Source organism: Columba livia, chromosome 8 (assembly GCF_036013475.1).
Source record: "Columba livia isolate bColLiv1 breed racing homer chromosome 8, bColLiv1.pat.W.v2, whole genome shotgun sequence".
NCBI classification, from domain to species: Eukaryota; Metazoa; Chordata; class Aves; order Columbiformes; family Columbidae; genus Columba; species Columba livia.
Window position 1 is genome coordinate 27,265,007 of NC_088609.1, and position 18,436 is coordinate 27,283,442.

The 18,436-nt window shown below is 42.0% G+C and overlaps 1 protein-coding gene and 1 long non-coding RNA gene across 3 annotated transcripts in view; one reads left to right on the forward strand and one right to left on the reverse strand.

Annotated features, from left to right (window-relative positions):
* The window catches only part of PRKACB (protein kinase cAMP-activated catalytic subunit beta), a 71,492-nt gene extending 60,761 nt beyond the window's left edge, over positions 1-10,731 (reverse strand). For both annotated transcript variants that reach the window (XM_065072684.1, XM_065072683.1), the window contains exon 1: positions 10,019-10,731. In XM_065072684.1, the coding sequence (XP_064928756.1) occupies positions 10,019-10,706 (688 nt within the window). In that variant the 5' untranslated portion in view covers positions 10,707-10,731. The remainder of the gene's footprint in view (positions 1-10,018) is intronic.
* LOC110362410 (uncharacterized) lies at positions 10,460-15,681 on the forward strand. The gene is made up of 2 exons (XR_002419764.2): positions 10,460-12,181; positions 13,790-15,681. It is a non-coding gene; the product is annotated as an uncharacterized LOC110362410 (long non-coding RNA).
* Positions 15,682-18,436: the final 2,755 nt, after the last annotated feature.

Genomic DNA, 18,436 nt, shown 5'->3' on the forward strand with positions numbered 1-18,436 from the left:
GGTCCCTTTGGGATAAGGTGGAACACACAGGTGTGCCAAGGCCCAAGTGGGGCAAGCGGCAACCCCTCCTCCAGCTTCTCCAAAACCTCTAATTAAGATGCTCTTTGCTCACCTTTATATTTATACACTTTCCCTCTAAGGCTCTATGTGATGCAGGATCTCTTAATCAACTCCACTGGCTCTGGCCAAGCTGCAACTAAGAGGAAGGAGCTTCACAGAATGACCCTGACACCTGTGGCATCTACTTCTACCTCCTCAGGAAGAACATCTCCAGCCAGCGTTCATCAGCTCCGTCTTCTGGGACGAGAGAATGTGGACAAGACTCAGACCAAATTCTGCTGAGTGGTCCCTACTTTTACATTTCTTGACCCACACTCCTCCTCCTCTTATCAGCTGTTGCCTGGTTTCTCTTCATTCTCTTTTTCTGTAGTTTCTCATGCTCAAGGCCTCTAATGTTTTATTAGGAATAAATTGTTATCTGTCCCTAAGGAAAAAGCCAACAGAAACAATGACTTGAAGTGAAAGCTTAAAGAAGAGCAAGAATAGGACACTTCTCCCTTTTCCAGAGCGTTCACCTTAGACGCCGGATGTTTGACCTGTTTGTTGCCTACAAATGTTACTCAGCAATGAAAACAGGATTAAAAAAAAAAAGTGGACACATTCTTTTAAAGTTCAAGAATGTTCTACCTTGGAGTGCAATATAGAAAAAATAAGTTAATATGCAAATGAAATAAATCTGCCTTTCAATACTAAATAAGCATTTGGATAATGACATTGGTGGATTCAAAAGAACAATCTTTTGACAGAAAGTGTGCCATGATAAGAGACAAAACGTGGACAGAAATTGAACTGTTCTTAGGTATTAAAGCAATTTGTGTGAAAAACTGAAGCTAATTTTGCTTTTGAGTTAGTTTTGCATCTGATCATCAGTCCTCAAGAAATTCAAAGAAAAAAACCCAACAACCTGCTGATTTGCAAAAGAACTAGCAGATACCATAAGAACCATTACAAAGCAGCACACACCCTGAACCTCACAGGCAATTCCACCTCCCATTAAGCTGCTTCAGGCTCATGCTAATTGCAAAACCTATTTGTTTTGCAAGTTGATATTTATATAGGCCATTAAATTAAGCTAAATGTTTTAGCACCTTATTTCACTCTGAAGTTCAGTTAACATGAATAAGTACCACTAAAATGTAGATTTTTAAGCCAACAGAGAGAAACCTGCGTGACCACAGGCTGTACTGTCGCAATCATCTGCTTAAGGATGTTTAACCCGTAATTCCCAGAGCAGAGCCCCGGTGCAGTGTGTGCAGTCCTGGGTTCCAAGGACACCTCTCCTCCTCAAGTCTTCACAAGGACCACATGTATGACCAAAGCACCGAATCTTTTAAAACTGCCTAATACAAAATGGTCCTCGAAAAGTCAAAGAAACATATCTCCCTTTATCAACATGACACTTGTTGGAAGGAAATACCATGATCTTTCAAGTTGGTTTGGCATGATTTTAGCTACACAATGCTTTTTTTCCCTCTCTCTCTCACCACCTACCCTGTTTTTCAATGAGAAACTGATTAAAACCTCCAGGTTCCACATTACTCTATGGATCACTTAATAAAATGCTTAAATACAGGTAATTTGCATTAAAAACTTCATCTTAATAATAGACTTTGGTGCACTGAAGTCACATTTTCCCCTGTGCAAAGTAAGGCTAGATTATCATATGCTTAACAATTAAAATTTAAATATACAATAAACCTATTACTGTTACCTGCTAGAAGACAAACAAAGAATTTCAAACTGCCTAATATCATAGTAATCAAAACTAACCTTAATTACTATTACAATGCACCTGCTGATGTATCTGAGTACATACACCCTTAATTATGTCATTTCATGAGAGGGAAGAGCAAACGGATTCTGGGCACCGGCAAAATATTTAAAGTTTCCATCTTCATGCCAGAAATGCAGTTTCCTTTGTTTCAATTTCTTGAACCACACTGAGCTGCAAAATCTCTGGGTTTACAGATGGGTGCTAACAGCAAGTGCAGCAGGTTAACAAGTACATACTTGTTGGAAGCAGCATAACCTGAATGAAGTAAAATAAACAAAAAATTCCTGACATCCTCTGTTTAACCATTACAGGATTTTAACCGCAGGACAAAAGTTAACAAGAGGCAGAGTGATAACAAAACTAACGCTTACATTTACAAATTACCCATCAGATTAGACACTCATTCATCTAATAACATGCCAAAAAAGGATTTTCTATGCCTCTTGTTTTAACATCACAGGTAAGATATCTTGCTGTCATATTTCAGTGTTAGTCTATCACACAGACACCATACCCCTCAGAAGAAGTATTCAGTGCAAGGCAGAACAGTAACAGAGGTTCATTTATCTCGAACACGCAGAGTGTATTTAGATTCCTCTATGATTTTCTGAAAGATTTTCTAAAACCCTCAAAACTACAGGTAGATGATATCCTAATGTAAAGGAACACTGAAAACAAACTGGTTGTTTAGTTTAAAGTCATAAAAATGGTGGCTTAAAAAAAAATAACAAAAAAAAATAACCAACGACAACTAAAAGACCAGCCCAAAACAAAAAAAGCACAAGGTGCTTCCCCTTCTTTACTACATGGCAAAATGGCAAATCACACACTTAGACTCACCCTTACTACATGTGTATCTAGGAATACGTACTTGTATCACAAGCTAGCTATGATTACAGATGAACACCTCTGGGCAGGGAATAGCAGAAAATAGTTCAATGAATGAAAAAATTAATGACTTAAAAGAAACTTTGTTTCTTACCGTAAATATATAATTGGCAAAAAGAGAACTGAAACTAAATACAAAATGAAAAAAAAACTCTTCTAAAATATTACTATCTTAAAGATCCATATGATAAGTGTGGAGATGGAAAGAAGCAACATTTTGCTATATTTTTCTTCATCTTTATATAACATCAAAAGCTTGAAAAAGTCCAACTGCTGGTGCTAACATCTACTAAAAACTTGAAGCCTTGAAGTAATTCTTTACATGAACAACAGCAAACAGGAAAGGGGTTGTTTGGAGTAATAATTCTTCCAAGAAGTTAGCAGGGCAAGGTCCTAGGAAACTGTTGAGTTAATCTAAGAGCTCAGTGCTAAGAACAGAGACTCCTTTTTCTTGCCACCTCACCATTTAATTGCCAGCAGTGCTTTCATCGCTTCCTTTGTATCTGTCTGTTGCCATCTGACACCTCAGTGCATTGATTTGGCATGCAAAATAATTACAGATAACCCAAAGGGATAAAAACCACATAGTTTCCTGCCTATGTAAAACAGCTTATCAATGGATGGGAAAAACACTAGAACTGTAACCCATTAAGGGTCTAGGAATAAAAACATCTTTTTCACCAGTACGAGCCAGCAGATGGGTTCAGCTGTTTTGTGAAACCTTACTCTTAGCGGACGTCATTCTGCTGTGACACTAAAGAAACAGCAAGCAGGACACCGAAGGAACAGACTCAACCAAGTACCAAAGAGACTGTGATCTAGCCAAAGAGACTGTGATCTACCGGTGCTGAGCCCAAACACAGCCAGGGCTACCCTCATCTGTCTGTATGCACCTTATTATCCAAAACAAAACGTGGGTTTTGGAGAAATTTTTTTGTGTGTTTGCATAAACAAAATGGGGTCCTGATTCACAACTAGCCCTTCTGAACACGAAGATAATACAAATGAAATTACACAGATGAACGTGCATAATTGTTTCCCCATCATATCATATCAAGACAAAAAAAGGAATAAAAAAGAGGGTGATTTTATCTTTCAGTTTTGCAACTCCTCAGAAAACACATTTCTCACTTACCTCCTCACAGTTCCACTGCTACTTTGTCCTCTTTCACATTCCCCAGGAAGCATTTCAGCAACCTCACAGTACAGAAACTACATGGTAGGAAAATACTTGCAGTATAGCCTGAGACCACAGCACCACAGCTCTGGGTTCCCCAGCAGCAGGTCAGGCAGCCCCTGTTTGGTGCCTGCTCTCCAGCCTCCCCCCGGCATACCCCACCTGCACGAGTACAACTGGCAGCACAGCTGCAGTGAACTGGATCAGGAAGCCAATCCAGGTTAATTAAGTCCCTTCTGCTTTCCCTTTTCTGCAGGGTTATTTTTAACCTAGATCAATCTCAAATTCAGTTCACCTTGTTGTCTCATAAATAGCTACTCCAGCACACTTGAGGGCACAGAGGCAGGAAAAAAGTAGCAGGGAACAGAAAAACAGAACTGCAACTGCAAGAAGTGTTTACAAAATAACACCTTGCACCTGTAACAAAGACAAAGGTTAAGAGCAGCACTGCAGGGCAGACTCTTTGCCAAGTTCTAGCCCTAAGTTTCACAAGTTTATAAAAAAAATCCCCACCAACTCAGGGTTCCTAACACTGAAAACTCTGCAAGCTTAAATGACCAGAAGCACTGAATGAAAATATATACTTGGATACGATCCGGAACCTACCTGGTACATAGCAGAGACAGTATCCTTTACATACTTTATTAAACTAACTACTGTAGTTTAAAAAACCACCAACAACCAAACAACACAAAAGCCAAACACCTTCTGGGCAAACTGACCCTTCACAATGTCTACAGTAAGGATGCAGGCAAAACACATGAAATCTGACAGCCATCCAAAAGCCTTTCCACAGCTCTGTCCAAAGGAGAGAGGTGTCAGTTATGGAAGATCTTAACTAACTGGAGAAGACTCCAACAGCCTGACAAGCAGCGTGGAGCACAGCTCGCCACTCAGGCAGGGCAGCCCGCAGCACTGTCGCTTGCAGCATTACCTCCTTACGGTTCTTCCACTTCTCTGTCCACATTCTGCTCCCTGTTAATTTTTGCAGCACAGACAGAGCCTTAATTACATTAAGGAACAACGTGACTGTTGCCAAAAATATGAGAAACCTGAGTATTTTTCAAGATATTATTTTTATTATTTCGACAAACGTGGATATATGGGTAAATAGATGAAAACTAGAGAAACCCAGCAACAAGAAACATCAAGTAATTTAAAACATTCTGTCTTTAAAGCAGCCTGAGCCTGTAGTAAAGGCCTAACTACAACAGCTAAATACATAAAGTAATTTATCACTTGGGGGTCCTTCTGACCTTTTGTTATGCTACCAGGTGGCTGTGATTTACTCACTGATAGACTCTCTCTTTGCTAGTCCAAGCTGTGAATAAGCATTTTGTTTTTAATTAAAGCAGAATTTTCAGATGGTGCCCCTTTTCAGATGGTGCATAAAGGCAGTCTTACTTTGCTGATTACAACAAAGGAATTTTAGATATTTCTTCAGCAAGTAATTATAACTACTCCTGATTTTCAGATGATGGAGTAACATATTGCTGAAACCTAACTGATCAATAGTGAGACAATATAAGCTCAAAAATGTAAGGAAAGAAGCTTTAAACATGTTTTCTAGAGATGTTATCCATACAGTCCATTCCAGGATCACTGGAATATATATATTGTTAATTACTCTTTATACAATACATACCATTGCTGATGTTCTAAATGTGTAAACAAGGCTCCAAAAGTTATCAGTTCCAAAATCAGACAGTATAAACACAAAAAGCAAAAGAAAAAAGATGCCAGTGGTTGAACAAAACTACACTCGGACTAAAAACACTCAAACAAGGGTCTCTGGAAAAGTGACCGGGAATCAGCAAGCTTGGAACAGTAATGGGCACGGAGCTTGTCACCTCTGCTTCACCAATTTTAATCTAATCAAGGTCAGCAGAGTCAGAGCTTTACTTCATCCAGTCTTTCCAAGAAACAAACTTGTGGTCTCTTTTAACCCTCAATGAGTAAATACAGCACAATGACCCAGCACTGAATGCACATGAGAACGAGGAGGGGAAAGAAAGAAAGAAAGAAAACCAACCAAACAAATAAAATCTCAGCTCTAAGAATGGCCTCTGAGGAGGTTAAAACCTACTGGCAAAGGAAAATTAAAAAGATTACATCTTCTTGTCAAGCACATTTCAAAGGAGTACTACTTACAGAACAATTATAAGCCTTAAAAAGAGAAGAACTGACTATAATATGAACTCTTGTCACGCTGAAGATACTGTAGTGGGAACACTTGGAGGAGGAGTGAATGAACATAAAACTCACATACAGAATACACACCACACACACTGTACCTGGCTATTTAAAGACCATAATTTAAAGACCATAGAAGTCAAAGTTAGTAAAGTCATATTAGACTACTAAATTCCTCACACACTGGAAGCTGGAGATCTGGCTACCAGGTAAAAAGATATGTGTACAGAAGTATGTTTTGAAAATCATGTAGAGTTTAAACATAGATTTTAAGAGCAATTTACCACCACATAATGCTACAGAAAAAGCGGAAAAGACCATCTGAATCCTGGCTAATGCAAGTCAGAAGCCAAAACTGTGTGGTTTCATGATCTTTTGGAAGAAGGTAAAGTATACAAATCTTCCAGTCACCACAGAGTGTATTCCAGTCACCAGATCTCTAATTTGGTTTGGTGATTAAAAACAAAGAAACAGACAATATCACAGCTAAGTGTTCTTGAATCCAGGAAAACAAACAAAACACTGCGATTACTATTAATTTCTAAACAAATTTCTTGCTGTTATGTATGACATTACCTTGCATATCTAAAGGGGCAAATAATTCAGAGCCATATATAGTAACTGTCTCAAAAGTCTGTATTATCAAGTTATCTAAAGAAAAAAAACCCAAAACTTTCAGCAAGCTTTACAGTTTTCAGGGCTGACATTCATTCCTGCTTAGAAAACAGTCTCAGTAAAGTTAACATGTTGGTGTTTCCTATAAAACCAATAAGGATCTTGAAAGTAACAGATCTACTTACTGGATTAAAGAAAATACTATGTGACCTTTTTTAAACTCTGAGAGGTGTTGTAGTTATGTTTCTTTTATGTTGCACCGTACTTTAACAAATGTTTCCAACCGAATGGTATTAATAAAGGTAACATCTTTCTATATTAATTGCAACAAGGTAGCCTACCTGTGGCCTTTTTTTTTTAATACATAACTTACCACATGTTGAAATTTTGAACTCATAGGTTGCAAAGTAAGTTTTCTCAACTACTGTAAATTGAGCAGCTGAAAGAAAACCAACAAGCAATTAAGTGAATAATTAAATGAATATTAGGATGAGGTATGAAACTTAGAGAAACTTTAAGATAACTGACAATTGTGTCTCTTCATAACTCAAATGAAAAATACTTATTATTCTAAAATACCCTCAGAATTCATAGGCTGCTATACCTTGTGGAAAACCATGAACCCATTTAAAACAGGTAAACAGTTTAAAATGGCCACATTGCCCTTATGCTTCTCAAAGGATCACTTTTAATTTCAGTGCTCCAAAGCAAAACCCAGAACAGAAGGGCTTAGAAAGAAAACCCTGACAAGACTGTTTTGAAGCTTCCCGTCTTCTCTATATCCATCTACATATCTTGCCCTCCCTGCTGTGCAAGCCTCACTGACTTTTTTGGTGGCCAAACTTAAAACTTACCAGCATTCACACTTCATTCACCTGCAATTTCTGCCTTGAAATACTCTGAACACTTGCTCCATTCTACTGCTGGCATTCACAAACTGGCTTTATTCCTCTCGACAGCCTGAGCAAAGTATCAACTACTGAAGATACGTGAATACACATGGAAAGCTAAAACAAACAACAAGAATATAAGTGCCACAGTCAGGTGAACAGCGTTTACTGTGCTGACCACAGATAGTGAAAGAGGTCTCAAATTACACTCCATGAACTAGTACGTCTAGTTATCAGTGGAAGCTGCGTTACCCTTCATTGTTCTTTCAGAGACCTTAGCATGTCCTTGATCCACACAAAACCATATGCTCCATGCTTGGATCAAGGGTATGACACCACTTTTACACGTCAAACCTGGATATTTTCTGTTACCGCTTCATCATTGTCCTGAAGTTTGGAATAAGTGCTACTAAGGGAAATTAACACACAAACAGGAAAACTGTCAACAATGTAAATATGTATCAGAAGTATTAAAGCTCCATCTCATTTTATGTTTCTTTAGTTTTTAGTTGCCATGTATTGTATTACTAGATTACACAGTTTCCACTGCCAGTAAACCAAATATTGCTTCTAATAATTTATTATGAGTATAGTATTCATATACTATTGATCCTCCATAGCAAGTGAATCCTGGTCTTTCCCAGCAGTATGTCAATGATGATCAATTTCTTCTCCTAGTTACACAAGTTGCATCATTACAGAGCTTTTTTGCTAAATACACTGAGTAAATGAACATCTGAGCTTGATGTCTCTAACAGCATTTCATTTGTAAACTCTAACAAAGGGAGAGAGAGGAGTTCTGAAGTAAACTCCTTCCGCAACTTAAAAATCACTCTATAAGGAAAGAATTAATTTAAATTGAAGTAAACACTGTGTGGTGTAGTGTTATTTAACTGCACAGACTAGTAGCAATACAGCTACTATGAAATACAAAATCCAGTGTTTCGTCATGTGAAGTACTTTAAACAATCCACCCTCTCCCTCCACATGTATCTTTATAGGTAGTCTAAAATGCTTCCTATCAAAAATTGATGCAGTCCGCTAAATAAATAAAAACCAAAACCACTAAACAATAACGGTCAAATACTCATAAAACATTCGGATTGTGAAATCTATAATAATGTGATCAGGCGCAAGAACTGAAAGGCAAAACCACACAGCAGAACTGGGTCAGTCAAGCTGAGCCCCTGGTCCCACAGCTGGAGACATGGGTGCAGCTCCAGGACACCGGAGGAATGCTATGTGGGCAGGCACTGGCCTGTGCACATCGGGTGACCCCAGCCTGCCCTGGACCCCACCAGTAAACACACAAAAAGTAAACAAACTGGGGAAAAAAAAATAAAAAGTAAAATGGAAAGAAGTATTGAAGTTAATAACGCCCACGGCATTTCCAGTAACAAAAGGTATTGTTGCTGGAACACTGAGCTTGCACAACTGGCTGCTCTTTAAGTCTTGTCTTTTATCCATCACAAACATACTCGAAGTTTTCCACTGGAAGCAAAGTAGGGAAGTTGAAACTTACTAAAAATAGAGTCCGTTTTGTTTGAGGGTTTTTTTGGTTGGTGTTCCCCCGCCCCCAACAGCTGAATTTGCTTTATATTATCTAAAGATTACGCTGAAATACTTAAGGAAAAAAAGAAAACAGAAAAAAGAAATCGCAAAAAGCACCCTGTGGTGGCAAGTTCAGACCAAAGCTTTTGTCTTCCATTTTACCCGGGGATCGGGAGAGCAGCGTTCGCACCGAGCGCGCTCCCGAGCGATGTCAACACGCCGCGGGGCCCGGGCTGTGTCACGGGCCGCGGGCGGGACCCGCGCGGTCACCGGGGCTGCGCGACCCGGGCAGGCCGAGCAGTTTCTGACCTACATTCCCCGCTGCGGGACGAACCCCCCCCGCTCAAGCGGGGCTCGGCGCGGCGAGCGGCCTCCCCGCCGGCAAGGGTGTGTTCAGGGGTGGGGAAAGCGAGCCGGCCCGAGCGAGGATGGAGGCTGCGGCTGGCGGAGGCGCTGACACCTGCCCGCCGCCGCCACCCCGGCCCCGCCAGCAGCTCCTCCTTCGCGGGGGACGGACACCTGCTGCGGGACAGCCGGACGCGCGGCCCGACGGCGGCCTGGGCCCGGCGACCGCAGGCGGATTTATCCCGCTGATTTCCTGAGGCACTGAACCCGAGGCGGGCGGGAGGGAGCGCGCCTCGGCGGTCGCAGGGGCCGCGGCGGGCTCCCCGCAGCGCCGAGCAGGCCGCGCCGAGCCGGGGGCAGGCGGGCGGCCGGGCCTGCGCGGGGTGGGGGGCTCGACGCCTCAGCCGCTAGGCCGCGGGGCCTGCGCCGGCGGCGCGGGGCGGGCGCTGCGGTCCCGGCCCGCCGGCCCCACCTCGGGGAGGGGAGGCAGGCGCGGGGCGGAGGCCGCGGATCCCCCTCACTCACCGCTCTCGATCTCGTTGCCCTTCTTGGCGGTGGCTGCGTTCCCCATGGCCAGGCCGGGGCGGCGGGAAGGATGCCGGGCGGCTGCGGCGGGCGGGACAGGGCTCGGCTGGCGGGGCGGCGCGGCCCGCGGGCGCGGCGGCGGCTGAGCTCCCCTCGCCCCGCGCTGGGTCTCTGTGTCTCCGGCCGCCGCGGAGGAGGAGGCGAGCGCTCTGCCCCCCTCCCCCACCCCGATACACGGCGGAAATGACGGTCGGGGCGGTGCCTCCTCCCTGCTACGCCGCCTGCCGGGGGCGCGCGGGGCGCCGCTGTCCGCGGCCGCTGCCGCCGAGGGACGGGGGGGTGCCGTCCCGGCCGCCGGCCTGCGAGACGGGGCTGCGGGAGCCTGGGGCGGCGCCTGCCGCGGCTCACAGAGGGCAGCGCCGGGCCGGCTGCGCTCGGTCTCCGCGCCTGCCGCTGCGGCGGGGCCGCCTCCGCGTACCCCCGGCCGGCGCCCGGCCTCACAGGGCGGCGGCGTGGGAGCGCCCCCGCGCCGTGCCCGCCGTCCCAGGGCCCTCCCGCCCGCGGAGCGCGGCCACCGAGGCGGGGGCGAGCCGCGCCGTGCCCAAGGTGACCCCGGAGGCCGAGCGCGCCGCGGCCCTGCGGCTGCGCCCGCCCGGCGCCGGGGGCTCGGCCGCCTCCCCCTGAGCATCCCCGGGACACCCGCCCCGCGGAGCCGCCGCCGCCGGCCGGGCCGTCCCGGCCGGGCCTGCACCCGGCAGCGTACGCGGGGAAACTCGCATTTGCCGCCTCTTCGCAAATCGTATTTACACGGCTCAACAGACTATAGAAAAAACATACAGAAAGGGAGCGAGCTGCCAGGAAAGATTTTTTTTTTTCCTCCCCCTTTTTGCTGCCACTCATGTCATAAATAGCTACAGCTACCGTATTGTGACTTCCAAGTCGATGATAGCTCTCTTTAAATATATATGTTTACGGTGTGAATGCTTTGGGTGTTTTAGCTCTGGAAGGAAATGCTAATCAAAAAGAAGGCTCTGTTTTATGTGCCTGAAAGTGGGGTGAGTGGAGAGCAGAAGTGCTAGCCTTATGGATCACAAGCTGCGTATCTGCTGCCAGGACAATTTATGTGACACCCAGCCTCTACTGGCAGCATTCTTTCCCCAAGGCTGCAGGAATTGCTCTGGCAGCAGCCATCCTGGCTACCATCTTCCACAGCGCCTGTCCAAATCCTCTCTTGACACCCTGTGCTGCCTACTGGTGCAGTACACGCTGTCAGCCTGATACTGAATTACCATGCCCGCTGTAAGACAGGATTTTGTACACATACACTAATGTGCACTAAAGCAGATACCTCTGGGAAGTTTCCAGTCTGCTCAGGCTGTGCAGCAGAGTACATTGAGTGTGAACACAGGGCTGACCTGGCCAGCGCGTGGCTCCACCCTGACAACCTGCCTGGATCATCCAGCTGCAAGGTCTGGGGAACACCTACCTGAATTATCATGATGTTTTGTAGGTTGAGGTTCTATCAATGAACAGTTAAGGGACTTTCTCTTGGTTTTCACATTTTCACTCGCATTATCTGTGTGATACTGCTTGCTTCAGAAGAGTACCTGTGTTTTTATGGTTAAAGAAGATGTCTATGGGGAAGCCAGATCTTTATTGCTTTGAAGATCAGAAACCAGTCTTGGACACAGTGGGGAAATAACCTGCAAGCCACTGGGGGTGGTGAAGCTGCTACTGTTGAAGAGAGCTGTCTCATTTTGCCAAAGCTGGAGTCCCTGCTTTTTTCACGCACTTAACCACAGGTTCAGTGAGTTACTGGTAATTCATTCTGCCAGGGAAGGGCATGTAGATTGAAATGGCCAGATCTGCACCAGGAGAAGTTAAGCTTGGGAAAAAATGAGGGTACTTTTGCCATCAACCACCCCGATCCCTCAGACAATGACAAAAAATAGAAACCTGAGGTGCTGTAGCATTTGAGTAAATGCTTGAAGACACTATCACACATAGGTAAAGATGCTACCCCAGTTTTAAACATTTTCCCTACTCCAGCCATCATCATTTTCATTTTGGCCAGATTGAATCTGAGTCAGCTGATTTTCATCCAGGTGCTGACAGGCATTTTGATTTCCTTGAGAAGAGGCAGCAGCATCACTAACAAATGAGGTACGCTGCAGCATCTTTAGCATATTCTTGCCATTATAGCTCATCCCTTCACTAGCAAATAATGCAGCGTAAGCTCCGTAGGTGAGGATCCACCAAGGTCCAATAGCCATCACTGCCCTTTGGGATTTGCTGGACAAGGGCTGGCTGGTCATTGCACGTACTCCAGCAAAAACCTATGTGTACACGCACAGCACTGCAGGTAGATGCGCAGCAATGCATGACGGGGCTGCTCAGATAAACACATGCTCTGAATAAACATGCAGCACTGATGCATTTGTGTAAACGCTTATGCCCAGTCTCATAATCAAAACCATAACAAATGTAAGTCAACAGTGCTGTGAAACATTAAATGAAGCACTTCCACCACCCCAGTGTTACAGTCTAATTGAAGATAAAAGAAACAAGGACTTAGGGCTGGACACTTGCGTTCTCATTCACACCAGTCACACAACTTATGCTGTATTAACAAGTTGATATTCATTAATTGATTGCAGAACTCACCAATGTAATATACATGATACATGCTATGTATATTTATTTATTTAACATTCAGAGCATCAGCTCTTATTTTAGCCCTATCCTCAGTCTGCCTTAACTTTCTTATGTAAAATCCTTTGATGCTGTGACACCTCATATGACTGCATACAAAGGTAGTTTGTCTTCTTTTTTCAGCAAAATTGGTTAAAAAATCTGATAATGTGAATATGAAAAAAGTTATGTTTGGATAGTTAGAATATTTCAGTAATGGTGCAATCTAAAAATTCAAATTTAATTTGTGTTGCTGATCTGTACAAGATTTTTAAAAATTGCTATACTCTAAGAAAGTCAGCTCAGTGGTTTTAGAACTATATGCATTTAATGATGTCATTTCAGTGATTCACAGTGGGGTTTAATCCATTTTTCTACATATTTGTTGGGAACTATTGATTAGGAATATCCTAGCAAGACCAAACTTTCTCTGACAAAGCCTAAAGCTCTGTAGCAGATGTGTAGTTCCCCAATGAAACTTGCATATTTCACTTTATGTAGACTCAGAACCAAAAATGAGAGGGTCATTTCAGGACAGAAAAGATAAATTTCTGTTGGATCAAAGGCACTCACGTGCTTTTAATAGAAATCCCTTTTTCATATGGTAATTACTTCTGGAGCCACATATTTCACTTCATAATCATTCCAATTTCTAGATGAGATAGTGGCATTTCTGTAGCAACTACAGCAGTTGTTTTCAGTACACATTTGAAACAGGTCACTAAATTTAAATCAGGCATCTTAATTTTCTTCCCTCGCATTTAAGGTGTGTGCCTGCATTGCAACGGGTTGGCAGACACAGATGGATGGCTTTGCCATCCATACTGATAATTCTTACCCTGAGCATGTAGGCTCTGCTCAGGTTATGAATATGTACCTGCTTTAGTTGTAATTCTCTTTATATGGCCAGCCTGCCTTACCACTGCAGCAGTGTCTGTAAATGGCAGGGTTTGAATACGGGATTTGACTGCTATTCCCCAAATCCCACATTCCTGCATATCTGAATACCCCTGGCAGCCTCTTTGGCTGCTCCTAAACAGACTGATATGTTTGGCATTTAACTCTTTGTTTTCCTTTCAGGTTTTTCCAGACTACTGGCACATCTCCTGCTCTCAGCTAACCCCGACTTTGCCAGCGTGGGATGTTTTTCTAGCAGGTTGCTAAAGTGCCAAGAAGCATATGTATCTCTTGGAGAATATGGAAGTTATTTTCCAAATTTTACAGCTTCTGACCCAGAAACAGGAATATTCATCACTGCAGCATAATTTCAGACCTGCCAAGAATATATCAATTATGTCATATAGATGTGCTAAGGGAACAGATGAAAGCTGGAGCATGGCAATTCCCTGCACTAGCTGTACAGAGAGCGATGAAATGCATCCTTGTGCAGTTAGGACCAGATATGCTGATGCCCAATTCGTTCCTGTTGAGGACCCATCCTCACAGAGAGGAGCAAAAGGTCTTACGTTGTGTTTTCACAGTATCTGAGGTTACCAGCACCTGAGTTTGCAGTGAAACTACAGCACCTTGGCCAACAACTTGCCCTGCCAGATCTCCTAAAAAATGCTTTTTGATGTCGTCCGATTGTGAATCCAGAAGGAACCTGGAGCCTTAGGGAAGCCTGCTGCGCACTGTGACCGTTATAATTCTGAGGGATGTTCCAGTTCAAAGAAGGAGGGACTCTTAAATAGGGGTAACTTGGTCTTACTTCAGTGTGACTGGGTACAACTAAAGCAAGAAGGTCCAAAGGAAGCTTACACCAGCAGCCAACACTTCACCACTGCCACCCTTGCTTTCCTAGCATTAGTTGTTTCCCGAGATAGCCACTGGTTCAAGTAAACATGTAAACACAGAAGCAAGGGTTTATACATTCCCTTATTGATTTTTAACTACACTTATTTCACCACAAAGCTCTCAAGAGCCATAAAGTTGCAAGGCGGGTTTTTGTTTTTTTTTTTTCTGGTGTTTTAAACATATTTTATATAAACAGGTACCTTTGGGCCATGTTTTTGCCTGCCATCAGTATTGTCCCTTGACAAGATGGTGTTTGTCAAATTTTCTATGGATACAGCTAAATATTCATTCATAGGAGGCGGCAGGTGTTGTTTCGTGATCAATGTCCTGCTGAGCAGACACGTTTTTTGCAGAGTTAAACTACAGGCTTCCTTCACGGCCAAGTCCAGCTGCTCAGTCCTTGGCCTTTATCTCCTGTGATCATTCCGTATGGGGGTGTAGTCTCCTGCTATCAGCCAAGCAGCACCTGCCTTCAGTTGCTTGTAATTGTTCTGCAGATTATTCCATATTTGTAGAGCACACTGCCTACAAATTTGTGATCCAGAAATAACTAATTGCTGTTAAGGAAAATTCTTACTTACTTGTCTCTAACTGACTTTGTGATCCTTTTGTGCATATCCAGATGCCATTAGGCTCATTTTAAAAGTTTCCTTATCCATATCAAGAGAAGTCTTTTGCTTTTCTACATGCGTTCCAATTTTTTTTGATCTGTGCTAGACTATTCAGTCTAAAAAAAGCAAGATATTTTATATTATCTTGAGTTGCAGCACTTCCAAATAGTTGATTGTGTACAAAAATCAAGTAGAGAAAAAAACAAAAAAATAATTCCAGATATTTTTATTGTCTTTTAGCAGTTCAGAAATGTATTTGGATTGCTGCACATGAACTGTAGAAGAAATGAAACTTAAATCAAAATTGATGGTATAGTTGTTTGACATTAGATTCTAGTCTTGTCAGATTTGAATAGAAATACGAGGTGTATAGTCAAAGTTATTCAAATGCATAGCGGTTTATAAAACTATATAGTAAAATGCTTTCAGGGTAGTTGACTTAATTACCTGCATGCTTACCATAACTGAGAGGTGATCAATATTATACTGATGTTTGTTTGTTCTTACTTTATATCGTGACCCTGAATCGCTTACCTTTTACCAAATAAAGAAAATTAAAACAAAAAATAGCGGTGTTTTTTAATTTATCTTTTTAGATTTTTTCTACAGAGATCTCCAAGTTAATTACAGCTGTTAATTTAAAGGAGACCAAGCTATATTAAGTGCATCAGTACGTATTTTTCTTCAGAATTAAAAATGACCTTAATTCAATTTAGCCTAACTCACTTTGGAAGTGAAATAGGCTCTGTTGGATGAAGGTCACTTTAATTCTACCTGAGAGAGTTCACATCAAAGAATTCACCAGGCTTTTGCACTTACTCTGCACCAAATAAATTAAGAATGATGAGGACTAATAGTCACATATATAAATCTAAGCTTCACTGTATTCTGCTCAAATCTGTGTCCTGTAAATTATGCCCCACTGTCACATGTCAAGCTTTTTAACGCATTATCAGCTCTCAGCTGTAATATCTTTAGTAGTGCCATCTAAAACCAGAAAAACAGCCTAGGTTTGTGTTTTGTTTTGTTTGTTTGTTTGTTTCTGGTTTATTAGTTGTATTTAGAAACATATTTTTTAAACAGAAACAAAATCACTTTCCTAAACCTGGAATTTTATCCACTTCCCTTTCTATAACTTATTCATTTTCTCTTAGGGTTACAGCACATTTCCTAGAACTAGTAGGAGTTGTGCACATATGACTAACTGAAGGTAATTCATGTCTCATTTGCTCTCATGGTTATTATTTCTTCTGCACACATCATCTTTTTCTGCAAATATCCCAAATATCTTAAGAAAACAGTCATGCAAGGCAGGGGTGTCAGCAACATGCAGTTTGTTCATGGTTCAGACCCCTGGCACTTGCAGACGAATTAATACAAGCTTTCAGCTTCTCCCATCTCTTTATTTGTGTTGTTATTCCTTGCTTATGATTTCAAGCTCTGCGTGCTTTTCTGTCTGCAATATCTTTGTCCTATGCTATTTTGAGCTCTTGGTCATATCTAAGGTGTCAGAGCACTGTCCCGTCCAACACTTATTCAAGTACCCGCTTCTTGGCAGATTCTGAATTGCCTCATCCACAGTTTGCTTATCCCAGGGGTCTATATTATTTGCTCTCCTTTCTGTCAGAAACCTGTGGCTTTCTAAAATGGGCAGGTTTTGTTTGTGTGTTTGTGGTTTTTGTTTATTTTTTGTTTTTAATCTAAATATCTTAGATCTTAGCCTAAGGCAGGCTAATTCCATGTTTTATCGTAACACTTGTAACAGATAAAGTTGCCTCCCTGGTCTTATGAACTTCAAAGTACTTAAAAACCTTCAGGCTCAATGCTTCATTTTTATTTAGAATGCAACACACCTAATTTTTTGTAACAGCTTCAAGAATATCCTCCTTTGCTGGATGGCTGAAAACTCTTAAATATGCCAAATGCACCAGCACTTGCTACTTTCAGAAGGAAAACCTCCTTCTGGTTGACTTGCTTTTAAAGAACACTTACCGCTTCCAGATGTACATTGAAGCGTTCTTGCTTTCTTTTTCAGCAGCTTCTGGTATTCCCAGAGTTTGAGCCTTTAAATGCTCCAATTTCTTCTCGGTCTCTTTCTTTGATTTCTTTTTATCGCTAGTGCCATGAATGAGGTCTTGTTCCAAACTCAGAGGATTATAGTAGATGTTCTTTAATCATGTGTTTCTGCAGTGCCTTTTCCTCACACTTAAAAGTCAGAAAGCTAAACCTCTAAAGGAACTTTGACACCACTAACCTCTTGTTATAAGTAATAATAAACAAAGAAAACTATAGCATCGTATTCATACATGTGTATCTATTTGAAAAAAAAAATTCGTGCAAGAAGCAAAGAGTAAAAGCCACTTTGCATCTGAAAAAAAAAAAAAGCAGCCAAGAAACCAACTTAGAAAGTTTATTTAATATTTGTAGATCTATTTTTGGCTGGTGTTTGACAAAGCTAGAAGGAGAAGTATCTGTGGTGCTAGCCAAGAAGAACACATTAATCCTCAGCAACACAAAGAAGTGGCTATTTCAAGTGGTTGTAACGCAAATGTCAATGTCAAAGCTTTTTCTTCTCAACTCCAGAATCTGAGAAGACACTGGCACAATGTGCTTTGATATTAGTAGATGTTCTGTGTATTTGATAGATGCGTGACTGATCCACCAGCTGAGGGAAATTGAATGTTTTCAAGATTTTTTTTAATCTCATGAAACAGGGAACTTTGATTTATTGCATTTAGTCAGATTTTAAACTCACATCAGAAAAGTTGAGCTCATTTTCTAATAATAGTTGAAAACAATACAGTGCTTCCAGTAAAACTTCATTTTTTAAAAAATCCATGTTAAAAGATGGTAACCATGTGAAATACAATTTTTTTTTCACAGGAATGTGAAAGGCAGAGCCTTTTAATTAGCATCAGGTATTACCATTTTAATCACTACATTTACATGAAAGAACCCCATTCATTTAATTTCGTGCGAAGGGTAGATCCATTCCCAAGTAATATATTAACCAATAAATATCTACGTATGAAAATTACCCTCAAGCATTTCTCGTTTCTGATGCTGTTATTCCTTTTAAATAATTTCTGGTGAAGACAATCAATCATGGTCTCTAATAGAGGATGTATAGAAGTCTGACCTTATTACAGATAAGGTCTATGCTTTATGTTATGTCCTGGTGCAACATTTTACCTTGGAGGTAATGGGATTTTATGCGTAGATCACTTGAGACAGCTGCTTTTTTGTCCTTTGATCTCTCTCCTCAGAAATATTCCCTTCTATTTTTATCACAATAAAAAGTATCCTCAGATTTAAACATAAT